The sequence below is a fragment of the Cydia fagiglandana genome, chromosome 14, assembly GCF_963556715.1.
Source record: "Cydia fagiglandana chromosome 14, ilCydFagi1.1, whole genome shotgun sequence".
NCBI lineage: Eukaryota > Metazoa > Arthropoda > Insecta > Lepidoptera > Tortricidae > Cydia > Cydia fagiglandana.
The window spans coordinates 11,864,325-11,890,872 of NC_085945.1; the positions used below are offsets into that span (position 1 = coordinate 11,864,325).

The 26,548-nt window shown below is 37.0% G+C and overlaps 1 protein-coding gene across 4 annotated transcripts in view; it reads right to left on the bottom strand.

The window, feature by feature from the left end:
- The window catches only part of LOC134670778 (AF4/FMR2 family member 3), a 311,066-nt gene that overhangs the window by 11,764 nt on the left and 272,754 nt on the right, over window positions 1-26,548 (bottom strand). For 3 of the 4 annotated variants that reach the window (XM_063528591.1, XM_063528590.1, XM_063528589.1), the window contains exons 10-12: window positions 1,833-1,875; window positions 1,368-1,472; window positions 736-1,054 (exon numbers count right to left, since the gene is read on the bottom strand). In XM_063528591.1, coding sequence (XP_063384661.1) covers window positions 736-1,054; window positions 1,368-1,472; window positions 1,833-1,875 — 467 coding nt within the window. Of the gene's footprint in view, window positions 1-735; window positions 1,055-1,367; window positions 1,473-1,832; window positions 1,876-12,170; window positions 13,168-26,548 lie in introns of those variants that run through there. The other variant, XM_063528592.1, reaches the window with a different exon arrangement.

The following is a 26,548-nucleotide window of genomic DNA, read 5'->3' on the forward strand; positions in this document are numbered from 1 at the left end:
GTTACCCTATTTGCCGCAGCGAAGGTGTTAAACAAACATTGTCTAAAGGTACTAACTTTAAACCTAATTTATCTGTTAAATTTTAGTTTTAATTTTAATGGTTTTATTATCATTTTATTTGTTATTGGTAAATAAACTATTTATTATTTATGTAAAAATTTTGGAAGTTCGATACCTAACAACTTGGAGGATATAACCAGCGGAGACGCCATGTCTAAAATTTTCGGTACAAAATAGTCTGCCGTTTTTTGCGGGGGAGGGGCACATCAAATGTATAGGTACGTCATGTCAGATAAACGTCAGTCCATACATATGGTTGACATGAGGTTGACCATTGGCCGCCTATTTTCGACAGAGGGGAACGCCTGTTAATGGCGGCTCCATTGTTAATTACTCCGAGCCTAACAACGAAGACCACATTGCTATTCCTGCGCTTCTATAGTACTTGCTTTCTATCATTTTGATCAAACTGCCGCGACTGACCACCAAGATTCTCTCTAACCTATTGAGCATTGTACGGAATTGTCTGCCACATGTCCAGCACAAACGAGGAGTTTACTCTGCAAGGGAGGGTTTCCTAGGGAAATACTTAAACTAAATGCGATAATAACACCACAAGTCCACTCATTGACCGGTCATTGTGGCACTTTTTGGGGCAGGCCTATGTCCAGCAGTGGACGTCCTCTGGCTGATATGATGATGATGATAAGTCCACTAATATGTTGTTGTACTCACCGGCTTCCCCTTGATATCCGCGAGTGCATGCCTCAGCTCTTTCCCCGTATCATAGGGCTCGGGCAGCGGCGCAGTGGGTGGCGCGAAGTTGGAGAGCGACCACGACGGCCGCTGCACAGGCTGCGACTCCGCTGCGGAGCTGAGCCGCGCCGGCGCCGCTGCGGGCTCTCTAGCCTCCCTGGGCTCTCGGGCCTCTCTGGGCTCTCTGGTCTCTCGGGGCGGAGGGCCGCTGGACTCGGCGGAGGACGACTCGGACTCCGAGTCCGAGGACTCGCTGGCCGAGGACGGGCTGCCGCCGGAGACGATTGGTGATAGGATGCTGGAATTAAAAAACTTCGTTTAACAGGAGTATTCAATTCAATTAAGCTTCAAAACGCTACAAAGGATAAACAACTTATTAGGAAATAAAACTACCGAACTTAATGAGAATATAAACATGAAAACAATGTTGGTTGCCTGGCAGCCTCACACTGCATTCTGTGACCGACCCCTTGACCCATGCGATGTGATTGCACCAAAATTATCAATTATTTCTAAGCTTTTTCGATCTAACTTAACCAATGCCGACCATTCTAAGATCAGCAATCATCTGACCATCGGGTCGCAGGGAAATACGTGTAAGTTTAACTTACGGTTCTAGTTCTAGCGCAGTAGTGCTGGTGGTGTGGTGTAGCGTGCTGGCCGCCACCTCGTCATCGCTCTCCGACAACCCGAGGTCCTTATTCAACCCGTCACACCTGTAAGGACATTGACCTTGAAAATTGTTCGTCTTGGATTAGATTCATTTCATTAGACAGTCGTCAGATATTGAAGAGCGTTCAATGTGCTCATAATATCCGATCACTGTTATGTTGTTAAGACGTCAGAGTGCGAGGCGAATGTACAAGTTGATAATTCAAAGATTGCTGCTAGAGGGTCCGGAAGGTAAATCTGAGTTCGCCTGATTTCATAGAAGTAGACATACCATAATTAAAGAAAAAGTTTTGCGTATTAATCCAAATTACCTAGCAATTTTTATTACAAACAGTAGGTGACCCCACAGCATGAAGTGGTGCATACCTACGCTCGTTTATATTAGAATTAATTAATATACTTACGGTGGCGTTACACTTCTTGAGTGTGATATCCGGTTGTCTATACCTGTAAATAAAAAATAATAAAATCAGTACAAAAATCAACAAACAATCACGAAATTAATCATAAAAAATTACATCTGATCGTAAAATGAGGTACCTATGACAATAAAATTTTAAATTCATACGGTTGATTAAAAAGATTTTATTATGGCGATGATACAAATGAAAAACCGAGTTTTATTTAAAATAATTGAAATTGCCTTGAAATCGAATAACAAAACATTTATTTTTATCTGTTAAGATATCAACAATGTCAGGAATAACACTGTATACATAAGAAAAGTGTAATGTAAGGTACATATGTATATGTATATTCTGCGCGCATTACGAGTACAATTGACTGAATTACTCAATCATCGACTATACAGCCTACGCTAGAAGATTTAATTCGCAACAACAATAATCACAATAATCACAAACACCTCAAATAATTTCAATAGTTACACGGTGCATGACAGTGAACCATAAGAACTATGGTTAATGATCAATCAATGCATTGGATTCCAATGTTCACATTACCTAGTCTAGACATTCAGTGTCTAGACACTAAACGGTGGTATCACTGGTACCACTGGACCGTGATATTCAACACTGATCTTAGTTTCCCGACCGGTAAGAACATTATTATGCCTTATTTGATGCCCGTTACGCATCGGTTGGTAGCACTTTTTGTTTAGAATTTGAGTTCCCTGAGAACGGATTAGAACGGATTACAATGTCATCATAAATCACAAGTAATAAAAAGTAAGACATACAAGTTTGTTCAGTATGAATATGACATCTGAAAATTGCAATCGGAAGATTAATTTCAGTTCGAGCATAGATTAGTAATATACAGAAGGTCCGCGGTCACATATCCAGTACCGTCGTTACCATATAAGGGCACACGGGGCCCATGCCCAGGGCCCCCATCGTCAGGGGGCCCCGAAGGACAGACAGTAACAGTATATTTAGTTACCCATAATAAATAGAAGGTCATAGTAGAAAAATGTTAGTTAAAGTCGCTTTCTATACTTTCCAAAAGGGCCCCAAATTCTTATGTGCCCCAGGGCCCCAGCATAATAGCTTAAGACGGCCCTGCACCTATCCGATGTCTGTCAAACACATTAACCGGCAACGACCCGCTATGCGAGTTCTCTGTTCTTAGGAGACTTTCGCTACAAAGCGAGAAAAATCTGTTACCGGTTACAATCGTAGCGCGTAGCTCACGCTGGAGGTGAATGCTTTAACAGTAGCTACATTAAGTCTAACTGTTAAGTACGTACCTACTTCAGAAATATGACATCGGCAGTAATTGCTATTCCTGCTAAGTCAAATATAGTTTTTTTTTGAAAAACAAGTGCGAGTCGGACTCGCGCACGGAGTGTTCCGTACCATTACGCATAAAAACGGCAAAAATATCTTCTCATTCAGCTCGCTAACCCTTAAATTTACGTGTGAAACGCGTAGGTGCATCGTTAAAAACTACCTATTTCACAATATTTTAATAAGTACGAGTAACATACAAACTCCAAGAACATGAAGGTGTCAGATGAGAACGCGTAACTTGTAAATGGGCCCACAGATTACCAGTTCGCCGGACGACGTCATCCTGTCAGGGATGGTGTTTAGCAAAAATGTGTCAACCCACATTGATTCGGCAATAAAATGTCAACTTTAAGCGTCAATTTTTTGAGTTGACATCTAAACACCATCCAGTTGTTCGGAACCGTCACCTGTCAGGCCGATATCGTCCGGCGAACTGGTAATCTGTGGGCCCCTTAAAGCATATACCGCATTGACCGCGCGACCGTTTCGAATAACTCCATGAATAATAAAGCGGCGTGTACACTGCGTATTAGTAGTTAATTTATAGGTGGTGCTTGGGAAAGGGCCGTGTTTGGTTAGGGCAGCGGCCAGCGGCTACGTAAACATTGCAGCGATGTGTTACGGTTGCCTCGTGTACTTTAATAAGCATTTATGATTTTATACAGGCAGATGAGCAATGGAAGCGTGTGAATGATGAGATGGCTGGCGACAGAGAGAAATGGAGGAATGACGCTGCGTCGATCACGAATGAATGTGACAAGGGGTTGTGCACAAATCACGCGAGGTGTTTTCGGCTACTTTTTGACCCCCCCTCCCCCTTGGTGATATTTGGTGAGGTTTTTGGCAACCCCCCCTCCCCCCACACAACCTCACGTGTATTTTTTTGAAATTTTTTCATTCGATTTAATTTTAAGATAAATTGTCTGGTACATAGAAAATCGTGTTTATTTTTATATTTTCGTTAAATAGACTCGCTATTTTGAAGTGCAGAGTGAAGATCCATTTTTAAAGAACCGAGAAAATGTATCTACTTATGTGGTAGGTTTTTTTTCTTAGTTTCGTTCACTGTAGAAAAATACACGTGAGGTTTCCTTTATACCCCCCCTCCCCCAACGTGATCTATCGTGATTTTTTCGTGACCCCCCACCCCCCATCGGACCTCGCATGATTTGTGCACAACCCCCAAGGGCGAGCGAATGATGATGATAGATAGATAAATAGAAATTTCTGTTGGTTTAAGAAGAGGCTAACGCAAATTTGTGATTTTTATATCGAAATTTTACACGTAATCAAGGACAGATGCCATAAATAATCACACGGAAACTTATAAGTAGACTAAACCAAACAAGGGCATAACCTTAAAGTTGCCGTATCTTCCATCACAAGTTTCGCTCGGCGCGCCATATTATCTTGTGTTAACTTCTTATTTCCTAACTTTACCCCCTCTTAAATAATAGACAGACAAACATGTCTAGACTCCAATAACTGTCTCGCAAGTACCTAGGTAGATAAGTTTTTCGAAAAAAGCTAAGCTATACGTGCTATGTAAACATATGTATTTAATTATGCATGAAATAAGACGATCTAATAAGACACAAATTGAAAGTGTATTTTAAGTTGCCCAAGCATACCAAAACTAAATAGAAACTGCCTTAACTGTCAAACATAAAGCCCAAAGCTTTGATAAAGTTACCCTCTCGCTCTAATAAACATCTTGAACTGAAAGCCATTCTGGAAGAAAAGCAATTTTCTCTGAAATATACACCTCGCATTATAGAAACTTCTATCGTATTAAAGATTTGTATTTTGCGGTTTTCGTCACGTCACGTAGTAAACTATATATTCCCATGGCAGCATTATGGAGTCGAGTTCTGGGCCTAACAATAATGTCACCTGACTTTAACATTCGTAAGAACTACAATCAAAGGGTCCCTGTTATACTGGTACACCTAACGTTTTAGCAATGGGAATAAAACGTCAGAGTTCGGGCATCGGCGGTGACGGGTTAGTGACCTCCTGACGGTCAGCGTACGGACCGGGGTGTCGGAGGTTAGGTCTACAATACACAATACGCCATTTGATTGGAAATTTAGGCTGCAATAATTAGTTTTATTTTTAAAGAAAAACTGCGCAGAAGTAAAACGAGGGGTTTATTGTTGGAAACGTTATATGTTGGTATAAACTTTAAGTATTGACTGGATTATTAAAAACGTTACTGCTTTAAAACCTTATTCTTACTTCTAATACTGCAGAGCAGTGGTTTTGTAATCCTACGAAAAACTATAAATTATATCGAAACGATTAACTATGTATAAGTGTGTTTATCGGACAAATATTGTTCTAACAAAAGCAGCAATCGAGTAAAATTGGAGACAACATCAATTTGACCAATATTTGCAATAGTTAGGTATCTTTTTTAAAAGTAAAAACTTTTATGTGCTAGCATCACTTAAAAGCTACTATAAAATCTAATAAGAAATACAACCCTAATAAAAGTAATAAATGTATATTAATTATCTCTCCGTCTAGCTCAGTCCTTACCGTAATTACGACTACTCGCTTTGATTCGACACTAATACTAATTGCCTCTTCCCACCCTCATATGCGCAATGTTTGCCAAAGTTCAAAAAATACTATATTTATTATTAGTGATACTGAAATGTATGGAATTTTTTTCAGTACGACATTGTAAAAAAGGCATCTGTTCGGTTGCCAGTATACTTAATCTCTAGGTTTAATTATTTTAAGGGTAAACGTTTTTTTGACAAGTCTGAACAAAGACTCTTTTTTATGTTTTCCTTTCGCTACGCTAGAAAATGGGCTTTAAATTTAATGAAATTTTAAGGATTGTAAAAGTCACGATACACTTTCAGCGAACACTAAATACAGGCCATAAATTAAATTGCAACACATTTACATTGTTTACGTTTCGCTAGTATTGTTAAAGAGACTGAGACCTTCGGACTAGACGGTAAATCGCCGTAGATAAAAATATAATGTACGTACCGTCATAAACTTCTGTTAACATTATTTATTGCCGTGACGCAATCCTTACCGTTACTATGGTTTGTTATATACGTGTGAGTTGTGTAGTTGCTAGTATACTTGAGCAAAGAAGACATTAAAGTACATACCTAGAACATAGGTACATACGTTTATTATACCCCGACTTTAATTATTTCCCCAAGTGAATTCCATTGCAAGTTTATTAGCAATGTATATTGTCCTAAAAAAAATATTATTCTACGAATGAAAGGTATCTAGATCGACATTCCATCATGCGTTCTTGAAGTTTCTATCAAATAGTAAAATGAAATCGATCTAGTTCAAATATTCCCCAGAAGACAAAATAGCTGCATATCGCTAATAGCCGTACATTAGAGCATAATTGACCGTGCCTAATGCATCGGCGTATGTAGTTTGGATCGAGGAGGCACGGAGGGCCATTGAGGTGAGTGCCATCGTCATCCGTGTCGTGTCTTGAGACTAATTTGTGGGAACGTTGCTTCGAGTCACAATCGTTACGTCAAATGCACGGTCAACTGACTTTTTGTATGCCTTATTGCAGTAAGTTAAGGTCGACTTGTGATCAGTTGTGGTGATTTTGTGTTCCCGTTCTGGCTACTTTATAAAAGCGTGAAGTTCTTACGAATATGTGCTTGAAGGTGTGTAGCTTACATTACTTAAATAACTTATTTATTGATATGTATTCTTAACTAATTACTATCTTTGTCTTTTGTATGTATATATAAGAAATCGGCAACGCAGGCTTCGTCTGGTGGATAGAAATGCAAATCAGCAATAGGTATATAAATTATATAATATATGTCAGTTGGTTTAAAAGTGATGCTCTAAATTAAGGTAGCTAACTTACAAAAACTTTCAAATAGTGTATGACTAAACATTAAAATTTTACTCGCAGTATATTTTAACATGACATTGGTTGAAAAAGGAAGAAGGCGCCGCTTCATTTGTCAATAATAAGTAGTTAGTATTCCTCGTCATCGGCCCGAGTGCGTTCGTCTCGAGGTTAATTCGTGAGCGTGTACCGTGGCGTCACGATCACACACCGTCACGGCCCACGGTGCACAATGATGTACAAAAAGGCGTATGTGTCTTTGAGATCCTTACACACATACATCTGTTTGAGAACGCAATGTACGCTTGACGTCATAGAGTTATACACCTTAAGTCATCAGGATAAGGTGGGAATTGTATTTGTGTGTTATTTGAGTTAAGACGTAAAACAATAACTGATGGTCAAGCGTTTTCTATTCCATTGTAAACGTTTAAGCCTTTTTGTCTTTTACTGAACTCATAAAATATGTCATTCTTAGAAATTGTACCGTATAGCGCGAAAGGGTTTTATGTTAAGGCTTTATTCTAATTTCTTTGTCTGCTTTAAACAATTAAGGCGGGACAGAAGGCCCGAAACGTACCGAAGGGACACAAATAAAGGTGACATTGAAATTTCTATTCAGTTATTTGAACCCGTGACTTGAGTATTTATGAATGCAGACGTTACTGAAAACGTCTAGGCTATCAAGATCATTTTTGAAATATCTATTAAACAACTTTGACGCAGCGAATTTAAGTATTGCAATTTAAAAACGAAAGGAATATTTAGTATAATTTACTCGTAAAGGTTTATTTAGCCAATACAATTAAATAACAACCTGGCCTGCAGCGGATGTGGTGTTTTTTGTGCGTGAATAAAGAGGGTACCTAAACACATGCCGCAGACGGAAGTCTGATTGAATGACGGTACAATAAAAAGAGTCGCATTCGAAGAAAAGCAGAACAATAGTGTTTTACCCACAACAGAATTGTATAAGGAATGATATCATCATGCGCGGTGTAATTAATACTTTAGTTTACCATAAACTTTACTTTAGTTTCTTTTTTTTGCTGGTTTTATGCAGACGAATTTTTCGACAGCGAAAAAAAAGTGTAAGTGGTTTAGTTAAATGCCTGTGTCTACACTAAGCTAAACTCGTAAGGCCTGTGCACACCAGTGTGCGTACGTGCGCGTTATATTAAACTGATCCTTATGAGAGACGGCACACCGCTTGCGTGACGCGTGCGTGTACGGCTCAAAGATTTTAGCGCATGTGCACGTCTACGCACACGCTACCGGTGTGCTCAAGGCCTTTTAATCATCGGATCGGCCCACTAAAAATCATAATTACTTAAATTTAAACATTACACCTCTTTCTCACAAGTCACATCCACATCACAACCAAAGTATATTTTCTTCTGCTTTCATTTACAGCTCTGCTCATAGGCATTGAGGTGTGTCGTAAAATTTTGCCATCTAAAGGCCTATTGGGATTTGAGAAGTGTGTCAAGGTAAAAGATATAAAGAATGTAGGAAATAGCTGCCGACGATTTACAACCAAATTTAGGAAATTTGATGGAACTTGGGAAACGCTTACTTGAAAAGTTTTAGAAAAGAATAATAGCTGAATTGAATAAATCAACTGTACATATTATATGCACCTATATTTTATACGGTAGGTATCTACACAATAAAGAAAACAGATGTCTTTATATCTCATTTCTCTTCAGTGTAGTTTTTGTTATTTATTCGGAAAGAGTGTTAACAAATCAATACATAATCACCTAAAAACTTTATTTAAGATCAACTTTTTTAATTAAATAAGCCAAGCAATGCATTTTTAATTGTGCAACTGCAGTGAGATTGGCGTGTTCGCAGGCAATGAGTATAAATATCTGCAATTAACACGTTTCTGGTCCAGTCGCTACACATAAAGCCGAGAAACCGTATATACCTAAATAAGTAAATGTACGTTTATATTTATGTATAATTGTATATTTGCCAACGCCTGAGGACTTGTGAACAAAAAAGGAAGTTGACGACATATTAAGTAAGACCTAGAAACGCAAATAAAAATTGATCATAACCATTATCCTTTAATGCCATCTGTGTCGTGTCAATTAAAACCCATCGCAAAATTGCATTGCTGTCGGTAAAGCATAAGAGGCAAATAGAGCCATATATATTTGCGCGTGTCACGTAGAGACCCAGACACAAACAGACGAAAATGACACGAAGTGATGATGGAGACCAAGAATGCACCACAGACCACAGCCAATTCGGAATGCGCTTCGCTGGATTGATCTGAGATAGTTTTTATTACTCGCTTTACATTGCTGCCATACTGTCACGACTGTTAATGAGTTTACTGTTGTACTGGAACAACAAAGAACAGCAGTATCTAGAAATACAGTTTCAGGTCAATACAATAAGTACTAATATTTTCTGGCCACCTTGCGGTCTGAAAAGACATACATATTGTTTTTAGGCTACTCTTCATCTTCTCTCTGACTTCTTCTATTTAGTTCTTGATTCTCAACCCTTAAACTATTTTGTTCAGGTTTTCAGATTAATTGGCAATATAGGTAGGTACGAAAACTTGGCGGTCTAGCATAAGTTGCGTTCTCGCGCGCGAATACCTTATTGAATTCGCGCTTGATGTATGGAGTCGTGAGCGAGAACGCAACTCATGGCTGATACAAGTTATTTTAAGCTATGCAAGTCATACAATTCACCACGTTTAGATATGAAGGGACGACTACAGGGAAACTTCATAAGGACTTTCATCTTTCAGCTTGTCTCCTAACGCTGAATAACGAAACCAGAAGTGATTTACCACGCAAACCTAATGGTACTAGCAAGATATTAGCACATTTTAATCAGCATCAGGAAGTACAAAAAGACGCTAATAAGATTCGAGTCATTATGATGGCAATCGGATAACTCACCCGTCTAAAGGAAAATGGACTTAGTATTGTTTAAATAAAGGTGTTCTTGGTGACTTTTCGTTAGCGGTATTATCGTGAGGACAATGCCATCGCGTGCGCTGGCCGAGGTGACATTTAATCGTGTGAGTTGAAGATCGATGTACCTGGATAGTCTAGATAGTCCCATGTATGTTATCTTCGTCTCAGTTATAATACGAATTTACTTGTTATGTCATACGTTCAGCAGAAACAAGGAACGAGGATGGTGACGGCGACATCCAAAGTGTTGCACTTTTATTTCAAAATATTCGATGGCTTTAATGCATATTATCCTCACAAAAACAAGATTCATGGATACATTGTTTCCAAGTCAATCGTAGCACCATCACTAGCATATACTCGTAGGTATACGCCTGGGCAATGAGGGCTTGTCTCAAAAGCGGGTTTAGGTTAAGCAATAGCAATTTAAGAGTACAAACTTCGCCATTTGTATTATCTATCCTACTGCGCTGCAGTCTTACCGCAAACAGTTATCAGAAGACCAATTCTCATGTTGATCAAATACAAATCAAATATACGTATAAAAACAAAAGAGTAGAGATTTTGCACATTCAGATGTGATAAGAATTTACAAGTTTGCATGTACAATGTAGACGAACGTGATGATTGATGAAGTTTACGTATGTGTGCAGGTGGTTGTTCGTTCCGTGGACATAAGTGCATTTGTATTGAACGTCGCATGACGGATGCAATATTGCACGTGTAGGCTTAATTGCAGGTTAATCGGATCAACGGGAAGCGAATCGGTGGCAACCTTTATCAAAGTGATGTAATGAAGTTTTTATTTGCGCAAGTCTTACACATCAGAAGCTATTGTAGCTGTAGCTATATGTTGACAATACTTGAGAAGGTTATGGTAATGTTAGTGATGTGAGGTATGGTATTAGGTATTAATAAGATAGTACTTCTAGCACGCGGAGAAGATAGACAAATGGAGACTCACAAAGTGAATAAATGTACCTATTGTATATTTTGACATGTGTTTTTTGACATTAAAGATATTGAATTGAATTGAATTGAATGAGAGAGTGGAAGTCGGCTTTAGGAAGCAAAATACCTTGACGAATATGAATGAATTGACTAATTGATTAATTGAATCTGACTAATTCTAAATCATCTTAAAACAAAGGCTATGATGCCTATTATAACTGCGTTTATGAACGTAGGCTAAATAATTATCCTTCAGGGTGGTGGCAAGTGGAAATCTATCTCTGCTTAGTCCTTGAGAAGCAGGCATAATTAATACTTGATTCAATTGATTGTTTGACAAAACTTAATAGACACGTAAACTTATAAGCGAGACGTGTTTTAAGAGTTTCGTTTAAAACAGGGTATGACTGAGCCGACCGATGGTGTTTTCGAGATTCTAGACCAAATTCTAACGTTCAAATATCGAACTATGTATATGTAAACAATTAATCGTTTGGCTAGTTCGGAACTAGCGACGATACCTAACAAACGACGTAAATACCAACATTTGGCTTGATTATACCTCACTTTAATAGCCTAAGTAGGCATATCAGTCATTTTACATTGAGTGTTTACAATGTTCACGTAAACAGATTACAATCTCATCTCTCCGACAGTAAACTACTTACCTTATTGTTTTACGAAATGTAGGCATGTACTCGATTGTGTTTATAATGCAATCATCTTTATCAAGCTGTACTCGTATTGAATTGACTTGTCGGCGCCATTAATGTTAGCGTGTGCTCGAGTCGTTTTTTCCTTAACAGGTGCATTTTATACCGTCATTACCTAACTATACTTTATGTATTTGTTAACTGTTTCAAATCGATAACTTCGCAAAAGTGTGTTTATTATGACTACTTTGTTAAGGTATGTTTCAGTGAGTGAATTCTAGTGTAGGTAACGCTGACGTTTACCGACATTTTGTTCAGTTTAAAAATAGCCGATCTAAATTAGTAAAAGGAATCTTTCCGTCGTAAAATTGAACGAACTTCGTTCCTTTTACGGACGGTTTCTATTTTAGACGGATCTTAGCCAGATATTGTATAAAACAAGCATAACAGACGTACGCTAGATTTAAATTAATGAATTCCATGTGAGTCATATTGACTCATACGTTTCCCGGTACGTGTTTATCTAATGGAGACCATGGCTTGCAATAAAATGATAACTGCCATATAATAAAACTAAACGTACCGTAGACGAATTCGGGTCCCAACAACACATCGCCACATTCGATCAGCTGTTGCAGCAGTGTTAATCGGTTCTGATAACCGAAATCCGTCGTGAGCAATCCAAGCATTGTGTCACATTATAAACATCACAGCACAAAACAAAACACACGAACGTCCACACAACACTGGATCAATCGATACACTGAGGAACCATTTTGAATTTAAAACATGTTCCGTTTTTGGCGCGAAACAGCGGCAGATGCGTACGCGCGTGCGACCGTCTTCCGAAAGCTATTACGACGGACAGGTGGTGACATGGGGTTCTTCCTCGCCCCGTATGCCGGTCGCCCGACTAGTCGCCGGATCGATCGAGCGCAAAGTGCATGCTGCAGTCACGTAGTCAGTTTAGGAGGGTGCGTATCGAACCAATTGTATTCTAGTTCATTCTTTGAGAGTTTTAGTTGAACGTCTTTTGTAAGATTTTATTAAAACGTTATGCTTTGATAGAGTTTATTAGTATTAAATGTAATTTAAGTTCTAAAGGCGGCCTTAATAGAGCTAAAGCTAAAGACAAATTGTTCTAATAATACACTTTTAGAGCCAAACTCCTCTCCCAGTCCTAAACATTCTCGCATCTACAAAATAATTCTTGTTAGCGAATATGGTAATAGTAATAACTCATGATAGCATAGTTAGCACTTCATAACACCGTAGTGAATATCTAAGATGTAAATCTCCGTACAGTGGGGGGGTGGGCGCACGAGAGGGTTGACTATTATTACCGGACCAGACGGGGGGGGTTGATGGCTTGATTATGCACGCATTAACGTGTGTGCATTGCATCGATTTCGGCTGTCGACAACGTCCGAACGTGTCCAAAAGCCAAATAGTTTTACTATCCGTTGATTAATAATTAAAATATCATCTGTAGCGACATATTTAACTCGTGCACTGTTTACAGTATTTGTTGTTGTGGGACACGTGGGTACAGTCGCGCGAGAAAGCGGACGTCGCGACGCGCCGGCGGACGCGAGCGTACTGGTCGTGCGTAGCGTCCGTCGCTCAACGCGTTATGCACCGCTAGCATAGTGTGGACGGGTCTTATTAGAAAATTTAGAAATCATCTTATTAGATTTTATTTTGGTTAATATGACTACGTTAAAGATGCTAAGTTTCTAATTATTTTTGACTATTATTTTGTAGGTACAAGGTATATTTTTATGTAGAGTTAATCTTGTTAGAAAGAATCTTAATAAATTTTGTTTTAGGTTAATATCACTACGTTAAAAATATGCTAAATTTCTAATTATTTTTCACTATTATTTAGTAGGTACAAGGTATATTTTTATGTAGAGTTAGTGTTTCAAAATATACAAACAGAATTTCAGCTCGTCGAAACTAACAATCGAGAACATACATATATATTTTAATATCGAGGCTAATAACCGATGTATTACGTAATATAGAATAGGTAGTCACAGTAGCTTACACAATAATTGAAGAGGTAAGTAATAGTTGCAATTAAGGGTTTTTATTATTATGTCATATTTACATAAACGTCCCTATAACTTCTGTGACCGAGATTAAGTACCTAATTTTTATTATTATTTTCAATAACGAATGTCTTATTCCAAATGACTATTAATGTAAATAAATGCCCCAGTAGCTTACATTCAATTAAATAAACACACTTCCCTACTTATATTTATTATTTGTTATTGGTTAGGTATATTTAACATTTGTACCGGTTTCAGCTGGGATTCTCTTTCACTACTTGAGACTCAAATAAAAATATGAAAAATGTGACATGTACCGAGGTCATTAAACTTTATTGTTTTTGTTTGGCTACAGAAGAGACTAGACGACCGGTCTGGCCTAGTGGGTAGTGACCCTGTCTGTGAAGCCCATTGCCCTGGGTCCGAATCCCGGTAAGGGCATTTATTTGTGACCAGCACAGATATTTATTCCTGAGTCATGGATGTTTTCTATGCATTTAAGTCGGTATTTGTATATTATATTTATAGTCGTTTGAGAACCCACAACACAAGCTTTCATGAGCTTACCGTGGGAGTCAATTTGTGTAAAAATGTCCTTATAATATTTATTATTTATTTACATATTTAGAAGAAACCTTTATCTGGCGTGTTCGACCCGTCTCGTCTATTCCATACTTACTTACCGTTATCGTATTAATCAAGCATATAAGTTTTAATCAGAAACAACCAGTAGTCGAGCACTGGTATCGAACAGGCTCGGATTCCACGAAGCCCGAGCTGGAGATCTATTTCCGAGCCTCGTTACAAATAACTAATAAGCCAATATTTGCTCGAGCCCGAGCCATTCACTCGAGCACACGGCCACTCAGTATAAATGTACATTTGAATTAACTATTTTTAGGATGGGATGGGGAATAGTCACATATGAAATAGATTGTTGTTGGACTTAAGGATCAATTCTTAAACAATAACTTTGCTATAAATAAAATGATAGAGAGCTTTTATTATTTGTTCGAGAGATCATACTAAAATGTACTAAATAGTTTAAATACCAAGTAAAGGAACAGGAAACAGGAAATATATTTTAGTTCACGATAAAAGTATCATGCGCTAAATTATGACAAATGTAACTCAATTTTAATCGTTTATATGCTGTAGATGCTGTTACTGGTAATCATAAGCTACTTACAAGAAATCCGCTTTATTACTTTTTCTACTCCCGAACTTTTATTTGTCATTTAAAGGGTCGTACACACACCTTTAAAACCCTATCTTATAGTTGTCAAGACAAGTCTTTAGTCTATTCCCCAAAAAAGAATTTGTGCATACACGCAGTATCTTTTTGGCGATTTTACGATACTTCGTGTAATGATCACTTAAAAAATATTGAATGAAATACAGTGTTGCCAACCTTATTTTAAATGTCATCTCTGACAAATAAGTGAACCATAGACATGTTTTTTTTTTAATTTCATTCATTCATTCATTCTTTTCCCGTCCGTACCCTCCATTTTTGCTACTTCTTGAATTAAAAAGATTTGTTAAAATTTCAATTATATTTCAAAGTGCTTGGTCGTAGAAAAAGTATTGTATGCAACGTTGTTTAACTGAGTCAAAAAATACTCTTTATTAACAATTTTCGGCTTCGCATCAAATTGTTACTCACGCCACTCGCGTTTTTTGACCTCTCTTAAACAACGGTTGCATAAAATACTATTAACGATGGCTATCTTACACATGCTCTTTGGCCATTAACCATAATCAATGGATGTCTATTTGTGGTCCGATCAATAATACGAGAGCTGGGAAATAATAAATGACAGAGGGCGATAAACATTCGTCCGACCCAAACCATATTTTTCTTAAAAACCACGGTAATTAAATGACTATTACATAACCTAAGCATTAAATGACTATTTTATTACAAAACCTAAGCAACAAAGTTCTAAATTAAATTTCTAAGGCTTCGCGTGTAAATGTACAGGCATCTCTATAACTCAAAAATAAATCCAGAAGTTTATTTACAAATTGTTAAAGTTCAAGTTCAAATATACTTTATTCGTGTAGTCCTAGAAACAAGCACTTTTTAACGTTTTACATTATACATTTTGACGACCGGTCTGGCCTAGTGGGTAGTGACCCTGCCTATGAAGTCGATGGTCCCGGGTTCGAATCGGGCAAGGGCATTTATTAGTGTGAAAAGTAATGAAGGGAAAAGATATACCTAATACTTTTTCACGTACTTCGTAATAAACGCCTTTTTTTCTTGTCGGGTTATCTAATTACCCCCTTATTCATAAACGTTTACTAAAGTTGACAAGCCGATAATAATCGTTTGTCCCTTTCCATCATACAAATACGTCGGAAAGGGACAAACGATTATTATCGGCTTGTCAACTTTAGTAAACGTTTATGAATAAGGGGGTTAGTCTTTAGAAGAATGTGAATCTAATAAGAAACAAGTATTTCCAACTATCTAATAAAAATGAATACGGTAAGTCATGATGCAGAAACTACTTGCGCCTGACATATTAATTATAACGTACTCTATCCAACTCTGCAGCTCACTGTTATCTCAAAGAGCAAATTTTCTACTCTATTTTTAATATGTACCCTGTATTGTTTTTTTTTCATTTCCATTTATTGCACAAGTAATAACGATAATTTATATTACTTTTTATTTGCATAACTTCTTTCTTACTCATTGCCCAGCGTATTTATTAAAGGGAATCACAAGTAACATCAGTAAGTGTATTTCATTTGGAATTGTAAACGATCATGTTATTACCGTACTTGCGGGGCTGCCGTAACGCAACCTTGCCTAACTGCCGTATTCGAACTTCAAGATATTCACAACAAGAGACGACACGTACTAGATCCATTCTAGATACGTTATAGTTTAGATTTCAACTAACTAGTTCTCTTTAGCAGCGCAATTCGGGCAACCAATGTCACTTTTACGTTAGATATAGTAAGATATCTATTAGATGTGAATTGGATCTCTAAGTCATATCCTGTGGAAATCGTTCAAGAGTATCTCCAGAATCGCGCAAATCTCAAATTTGACAGGTTAGATCTTAAACATATCGTTATCTTGGTGATGTCTAAAAGATATCTAATAGATGTCTATTTCAAAATCCGAATCGGGCCCACAGACTGTAATCCAATCAAGTAGGTGATTCTGAAGCTGGAACGTTTTAATTAACAAAGTATGGAGTAAACTTGTGGCAGATACTAGTTGGGGTAAGTACGGGAGTAAATAAGCCGGTAAAGAGGATATTTTCAAGTCGCGATGCGAACGCCCCGCCTAGTTACGAACCAATTACAACTTTACTCTGTATAATGTGGAAGCTTCCAGGAGGCGTATTCTGACTGTAATAACAGGTGATAAATTTGATCTGGATTTGTTATGGACAGGATCTGTTAGTGATAAAAGTGACGTTTCTGGTTGAAGAAGTGTCACTTTTTGACAAATCTAGATTAAATTCATAACCTGTTATTACAATCAGAATACGCGTCCAGGACATCTTTTCAGTGTGGTATGAAATACCGGTAGGAACAATATCACTTTATAATGTCATTATTTTCTAAAATACGACACGGTTAACATATAAACAATATCGATACCTTTAATTTTTCAGTTAACTAATTTTATCCACAACCCGGTTCTTCACAAAGTAGGTATATGAGCGCTTGCTCGCAAACGATTAGTGACAATGAACACTAAATATGAATAAACTATACTTTTTTTTTTACTTTGGACATCATCTATTACATACGAAGGTACATCGACCATATTTCAAAACTAGATTGACAATCAAATATGCACGACCAAGAGGCAGATTACTATCGATTTTCATTTTTCGCGGTGGGCTCTCAGCAGAAATATGAAGCAAGCAAAGCATAACTTCGAAAACAAATGAGAACGTGTCGTTAATGACCAAAGCAGTTGTAAACACTGATTACGAGCGTTGCTTAAGAGCTATAAAACCTTATCAATACAAGTGACTACACCGACCATCGCCATACGAGAGACTGGAATAAAGTGGAACAAACTTATTTTATACTTAACGGTGTTTACGGTGTAAACTAGATCTAGATAGTTTGAATGTGCAACCAGCGCAACCAATAAACAAATATTAACTCACATTTAAAGACGGCTCTAACGCGAAATTTATTCAATTACCTTTATTTACCGACGTTTCGACACAGGTTTCACTGGTCGTGGTCGCGGCTAACTGATGTCCCAGCAAAATGGCAAAACAGAGATTTGTGCAACTACCCGACGTAAGGTATATATGTGACGATATTATTAAATATTGTAATAAACAAACAGTTAAAACGCAACTAATAGTCATAATTTTCAATATGATCTCTCAAAGGTAATTGCTGGTTTGCATTTGCAAAAGCATGTAGCTGATTTGCATTTATAGCCACCTGACGGAGTTTGCGTGGCCGATATCTTATACCCTGGATTATTTTTAAGGTTTTGTTTTGATCATTTAGTAAATTCATGGGTGTTAAGTAATGTTTGTATTTTACGCCTGGGTCACAACACTCACAACGGAAGAACAGCGCTGGCTTTGCCAACTTCATGCTAAGTTGTGACCCTTTTATGGCATTTTTGCACTAAATGATATACATTGTATATTTGTCAACATGGTATTGTCATCTGTATTTGTTTGTCATATATAAATGTATTTCTTTACTATTCTATTCTATTCTAAATTTAATTTAAACTTAGATTAAATGCCATCGAAACCACCGGTGTAAAAAGTTACAAACTTCGTATAAAAAAGGTCTGAAAAGTTTTACTTTTCTCCTAGGGTTTCTGTACCCATAGTGTAGTTTCATTCGATAGCTTGACGTGACGTTCGCGTTTGCGTTAAGTGTCATTTTTGGATGGGATTTTAATTTCCAAAACGTACGCTTGGCGCGCTGTTCAAAATCCCATACAAAAATAGACATAACGCAAATGCGAACTCTCGTCACGCCTACGAATAAAATTTACACAAGGGGTTCTGAATTACCTCTACATATATACGAGTAGGTACTCAAATTCATGTAACTTCCTTTATAAAATAGTGATATTCAGTACTTGGAAATGTCAGCCTGAATCAAAGTTGAGACAAAATTAGTCTATTGTCTACTTGAAAACTTAGAACTTTGTTAATAGGGTTATACCCTAATATTAATAGGTGACTTGTTACCAAACATGTCAGTGATAAAACATGTCAATACTAAGCATTTAAAGTAATACCCATTGTGAAGAAATATAGGAAACTGCGACATTTGACACGCTAATGACTGATAAAAAATATATACTGAAACCATTAACAGTGTTAAGAAACATGTTGATAATTTATCGGTAATAAATTCCCCCACTAGAAACTAAATGACAGTACATTATTATCCAGGTAAGGAATGCTCACATTGCAGGCTTCAGTAATGAGAATTAAGTTTAAACGGACGACCTTAGGAGTCTATGCAATGCACACCTCCTTATTTTAAGCCGAAAAAGTCAACCTTGCAGTTCATTTTTTTAATAAATTCCTAATAGTTGAAATTAAAAATCAAACGAAGATCCATATAAAACCAACGTCTCTATCAAAGAGGGGTCCGACTAGTCAGCGTGGCAACGCAAATCGCCACCCCAATATACATAACCCTGCAAAATTAAACGGGCCGCCTTTACTAGCGCCACGCTTAAGCACTACTGAATATCTAATTCACCACACTGTCACCGGCCATTAGGGTTGTGCGACTCCCCAGAAAATTCGCGAACATTAGGAGCTAACCATGTTTTAGGGATTTTTAAAATATTTTAGCAAAGTTTAGTGGCGTTATTAATAAATGCGCTTCAAGTCTCAATTAGCTATTAATAGTTTGTCTTAACCTGTCATTTAGTTTTTACAATTTTTTTAAGAATAAGGCGGTACATGTTTATACCGTGGTAATATTTCATGTGCTATGGCGCTCTTTAGGGGAGGGCTATGTCCAGCAGTGGACCGCTATAGCCTGATGATGATGATGATGATGAATATTTCATGTAGGTCTCACTCATCTTAAAACACATTTGCAATTTTTACATAAGATAGGTACGGAATAACTGTAGCATAACGTAAACACTCTGAAATTGAACGGGCAGCATTTACCAGCGCCGCGTTTAAGCACTACTGAATATCTAATTCATTTCACTGGCAATTAGGGTTGTGCCATTGCCCATAAAATTCGCAAATGTTTAAAAACTGGGTATTTAATTTTGAAAAACTGTTGACATAAATATTAATAATTTATAAATAGAGTCTGGCTACTGAAATTTTACCTAAATTATTGGCGGGAAATTCAAAAAATCTTGGGCTGGTCACACTTTGCTTAGTAGGAATTATAGTTTTGATACTAGATAATATTTTTGGTATTCTGTGCACAAGTAAGGTACCTATGGAAATAAGCTAAATAAAAGTTTACGTGCACTCAAAGTCAGCTTACATAATTTCTACCACTATTTAAAGTACAGTCAACAACAAACACATATGTTTACGTTCCAATATTTAGATTTTATAGATATTTTTCAGAACTTTTAGTTTATCCGTTTTTTTATACACTTGTCCTATTTATGAGATTCAGGCATTAATAAATTCACGTACTTAATCAAAGTAATAGGCAAATGTTAGAACTAGTAATTAAAGTATCAAAATATTTATAGAGCACCAACCTCCTAATTTGTTTACATTTGGTTAGGAGTTGTAAACATTGCAGTTTTTCGTTATACAACGCTACACGTCGACTTCGCACATTGTCGTAATTATTTACGAGCTTAAATAATAGTTTGCGAACATCACTCAGTATGGAAATTATTAATATTATTAACAATAAACCCCTTATAAACCGCAAACAATTTGAATGAATGACATAAATTGACAACTCACTTTTAGCTTTTTTTTAAATCATAGACAATTGGTGATACAACAACGAAATATCTGTCAACAATTTTTGGCTAGCCAGACTCTAGTAGTTGGATAAAAAAAAGTGGAGACCATAGATTAAATCATCGTATGACATCTTCCGTACGGCACGTATGCAGTAAGGCAAGGATAAGATTAGCACAGGGCCGAGGAATCGGGTAATAAAGAAGAGGCCTATACTAACCTAGAGTAGGTATACGGGGCTAAATAGATACTTTGACAGAAATCAGACATAAAAAAACAACTTTTGTCTATGTTATTATCTTATTCAATGTTTGGGCATATCCCAGCGCCCATCACTACCGGTCATAATTCTAAAAAGTGTATTTAAACTGAACATAAGCCCTTTCTCCGATTCATCCGCCTTGTTGTTGCAACCTTGTCAGATAATATAGCACGCTGCGACCATAGAGGGTGGAGGTGCGGAGTTTTGTTTTCATTCGGCCGGTTAGGCGCTCCCCTCAATGGCTTAATGTGTAACACGTTAAATTGTTTGTTTATTATGACCGATGGAGATCAATAATGTTAGTTACTTTTGTAAATATCGCTTTGGGTAATAGTGTAGTTTTTCTCCTGTTGTTGGTTTAAAAACATTATTTGAGTTCAAATCCTAATTTATGTCTGACCTAGATTTTTTCCGAAAATCAAGCAATATAATAAAAGCAAATAAAATGTAGCTAAACTTAAATTTTAACACTTAAATAAATATCAAAGCTTGCTAAAATAAACGAGGCTTCCTTTCAGCAACTAATTTATTAAGCATGTAATAAGCTCAACCCAGAGACAGTTTTGTTTAGTTTTCCAATTTATGTTCGACTTAATAGAATAATGACACATTTTAAAATCAAATCGTGGTTTGGCAGAAGCCGGCGCGCACCCTCGCAATAGGGCGCAAGGTCAACAGAGAAACAGGGGGGCTACCGCGAAAAGCGAAATTCGAAAATTGCGGGGATCTTTCTCCTTTATTCCAATGAAGGCGTAATTAGAGTGACAGAGAAAGATGCCCGCTACTTTTACGAACTTCGATTTTCGCGGTTATAGCCCAGTTTATTGCATGCCCCCGAGCGGTGGCGTGAGAAAGAACTGACTACAGAATAGATGATCGATAATCGATTTGGCACTTATTTTAGCTACGTGACAAATTTTACCTGGTATTGACAACCAGTCATACATTTATGGGACGAAAGGAACTATTGAACGCGTGATACACGTTGATTTTCATCTAAATAATGCAGATTTTTAGGTTAGTTTTGGGGCGCGTCTTTTGGCTTCAATTTTTGACAGTTCTTCTAGTCATAGGGACCACCATACTAGGGACTCGACAGGAATGCGTCCGTTTAAAAATAATAGCGCTCTAGCAGTAAGCTAAAATACCATCTCTACCTCTAGATATACATATTATTTGTATAATATGTTGATTTTTATATAAATAATGCAAAATTTGCAAATTTTGGGCTGAATTTTTGGAAGAAAGGAAACAGCAAAGCCTATTAATTGATACATGTCAAAATTGAACATGGTCATACAAGTGGGCAATTTATGTTATCTAATGCTCAGTTTGGGGGCAAATAGTGATGTTGCTTCACATTATTAGTCGATTTATATTTATCTATAAAGGGTTGTTTGTCAAAATAAAATTCTTATTTTGTGAATGCTCTAGACATTCATTCCAGACATTAATTATCTCAACTGCCCCATCACTTGCCCCCAAACTGAACATTAGATAATGAGGTGTAACTTATAATTCAGCGCTACAGTACTGCACGTAATGCAATTATTATACTTCATGACCGTCCTGAGTATCCTGACCTACTTCTCAGCCTTATTCCCTTAGGTCCTGAAGTTAGGCTCTCTACTCTCAGTAATTAATATTTGATTGATCTTCGCTCTCAAATAGCCGCTGTTCTTCATATGGGTATTTCTTAACCTACAGTAAATTGATTAAGTTAAAATTTTCGAAATGGGGGTCATAAGATTAGAAGGAATTTTAAGCGTAATATATATCCGCAAATATGCATATTGTCAATACTTTTTGGGTCAATTGTGAACGGTGAATTATGTTTGTCAAGTGACAATTGTCGATTTAGTAACCTAGACTAGATGCTAGTAGGTAAATAAATATGCGGATTACTGCTTCCTAATATACCTAAGCTATAAACTACCGTAAATACTCGTACATAGGTTTAAAAACTAAAATAAAGCGATTGGAAAATTAGAGACAGCGGCTCCCAACCTTCGGCTCGGGTAATAAATCACTCCAACATCAGTAAACAAGATCCGGCCCGGTTCCCGATGGACTTTCCTTATTACAATAGCTCGGATATTTATAAGTTTAGGTGCCGATGCCATCTTGTTTGCTATTCTGTTTATAAACATTGTTAACGAGTACAAAAGTTAATCGATTCTATTAAATATAAGTTTGAAGTTAGCGGACATCTGAGTCGAACTAAGTTGAAAAAATTACATATTAAAAATTTCACATGCAGATTTTGGTACTGTCTTATTATCAAATTATTAGATTTATTTAAACATTACAAAAATAAAAACAGTAATTGTTTGGTCTAGTTCGTTTTAATTAGAGAAGCTAAAGACCGACAAAGTGCCGTAATCATGGCTTGAAAATTTTAAATTCCCTCAGTCAAAGGTCTTTTATGCCGGCGTTTAAAGTTACTAAAGCCGCGTCAAAAAACAGCTAAAAGCGACGTGGCGACAAATTTCAGCCGAGCCAAAAAAAAAAACTGTAACCGCCTTTAGCTTTTCAGTCGCTATTATATTCATCCGATATTATCACGCCATGGTTTCTAAAACTGAACGGCGTTGTCGCATGTTACGCTACCCATTTAAAAATAATGGAGTGACAAGGACAAGCAAAAATGGATCGTCTCGGTCAGTCGACTTTTCTTGATCAAACGCGACACGAAACCGGAAAACTATACCTTAGAGTTCCATTTGCAATATGAAAACAAAGGATATTTTCAGAAGACAACATAATAATTTTGTGTTGAAATCAAAATCTTAACTCGCGTATTTAAGATTAAAGTTCAAGTTACAGCAAACATTTTAGAGAGATCGCAAAAGTCGTCCCCAAGATTTTCATTTCCTGATCGACATAACCGTAGCTTGTTAATGGATTTTCATAATTTTCTTTACCGCGTTTTGAAACAATAAAGTCTTGTTTCGCTTGGTGGCGGTTGGGACGTTTCTGGTGCGCGGTGGAGGTTGATAGGAGTCCTTGTGGGGGCGAGTCTTCTTTCATATCGGGGCTTAGGGAGAGTACTGTGAGAAGTGCATGCATATGGGATTGCTGCGCAGCGCGAGGAATCTGTGCACAATTTTACGAACCGCTTGTTGAGACGTTATGAGAAAATTTCATGTGTATTTTTATGAAATACGTACTTGTTGGAGCGAGTGTTTGTGATGAAAATCTGAGATGTTATCCGATTCCTTATTACTTTTTAGTTTTTTTGGCAAATAAACGTTTAATAACAATACTTACAACTTAACCTTCTGAGCCAATGAGCCAAAGTGATTTCTCCTTTAACACAAATCAAATCTCAAGAAGCGCGCATAAGAGTTGCGGGCGAGCAATCGTGCGAATGTTCGCGCGAACACTCGGTGCGGGAGCGGCCCGGGCGGCGTGCGCGCTGCATACTAATGTGGACCACCCTTACTACGAAACCAAGTTTAAGTGGGAATTGTGGGAGTGGGAACAATTATTTTTACACTCTTATGTTTTTATTTTTATATTTTATTTATTTATTATGTCAAATGAGGGTCATCAAAATGTGCAATCATTTCGATAATTCCAATGACAAATAATCAGTTTAATATTAGGCCGAGTTGCGAGTTATGTAAAAGAAAGTTTTATTGTATCTCTTGTGGTAAGTATAGTAGTAGGTCCGACATTGAGATAAATGTAAGTATTCTTACTCAATAAAAAAATCGGCTCATCCCTCGCGAGTTAAATCGGCTATTTATTCCTGTACGATTGAGAGGTATAAACATTTGGCAAAATGTACATGAATTAAAGTAAAAAATAAATGTGACGAAAAACAATTCAAACAAAACATATTGAACATGTAAAAGTGTTTAACCCACATACATTTCGATGTTCAGTAACAAAATAAATGCATTTCACACACAACAATTCTCCAAACGGATCAGTACATTGCATGGCTCCATAATCGTGAACCGACAGTTGGCCACCCCTCCCCCCGACACACAAGATGTAGGTGCGCGTTTTATCACCGCACCTACTAGGTGGTATCTATAAAAGTAAAACATCGATGTTGGTGACACACAAGGGACATTATTATAGATTCTTATTGGTTTATGGGTCCTGCTTCCATCTTTAAGAGCAGAAACCTACTACATAATTATTTTATTTATTTTATTTATTTATTTAAGAAACAAACAGTCTTTCATAGTTATATATAACACTGGAACCTTTCTTAAAACTAGACTTACAGTTTCCTTAATGAGAATATTTGAACATCATGTTTATTAAGTAGTTTCTACACAGTAAAACAGAGCTATTTTTGCGTGCAAAAACAAAACACAAAAAAGAAAAAAGATGAAAATAAAAATGAAATGATGAAAATGAAAATTATATAGGAACTATCGTTCTATAATCTATCAACGTAAAGAACGTCAATATATCACACAAGAACGGCGATCAGGCAAACTACTAATTATTAATTTCCTATTACATAATTAGCTAACAAATAGCCTGTAGGTATTCAATTATACTATATGACATATATTGCATATACTATACAAACCCCGAAATCAAGAAAAAAATCTGCTGTTGCATAGAAAACACTGACATACTGCCTATCGAACCAAGCAGCAAAGTTTACTGTTTGTACGTTACGTACAAATGAACGTACATTAGTTGATATTGTACAGCAGTTAATCTTAATGAAATCACTTTATTGTGTGCTCGATAGATCATTTTTATTTTTTGACGTGATAACGTCTTATAAATCTATAAACACCTGTAGCATGCACGAAAGTGTCACGTTGTGGACAGATCTCTATGGTAACGTTGTGGACGGATCTCCATAGTAACGTTACGTAATGTAAATAGGGTTGCCAACTTTTTTTTGGTGGAATATAGTATTTTCCAGAATAAGGCATCAAAAATATAGTACATTTCAAAAAAATATAGTACTTTTAGATAAAATACTAAACATGGGTGTAATTTATGTTTAATCGAAAATATAGTATTTTAGCGTACTATATATTTTTCCAAAAATATATAGTACAAAGAGCAAAAATATAGTAAAATAGTATATAATATAGTACGGTTGGCAACCCTTTGGTAATGTTTTCTTATGACGCTATCACGCAAAATTATCGTCTGTAAACCGACTTTACAGACAACCTTTTTTTTTCAGTGTAATTGTGCAAGTTGTAATAATTATGGGTCGCGATTGCGGCCCGCCCCCAGTGCGCCTCACTCCTAGCAACTCGCAAGGAAACGATCTCCCACTCCGCGTCCCCTTTCCTTTGTCCGGGCTCCACGAAAAATGCGCAATAACCACTCATTATAGCCATTGTGGATCACAATCTCTTTAATTAGTGACTTTCAGACGCTAATGATGTAACAAGGTATTACGAGGTTTTAGGTGATAATCTAGATTAAGGGTCTGATAAAATCCTGACTTTAGAAATCTGGCTTTCAGTTTCAACTTTAATCTCTTAACCATCGCGATTTGTATGACAATATAAGCGACGTCTCACGGGTAAAGGTACCAACATTATGGCGGTTGGCGCTTACGCTATTATTAACGCCGCTCCAATATTATTGCGGTGGTATACGACATAAGCGCCCGCCGCATTAAGGTACCTTTTCCCATGGAACGTCACATATCTATTTAAACATTAAGTATTGTTCAATTGTCATAAGGTTAATCATTGACCAGGCCAAGCTTAAA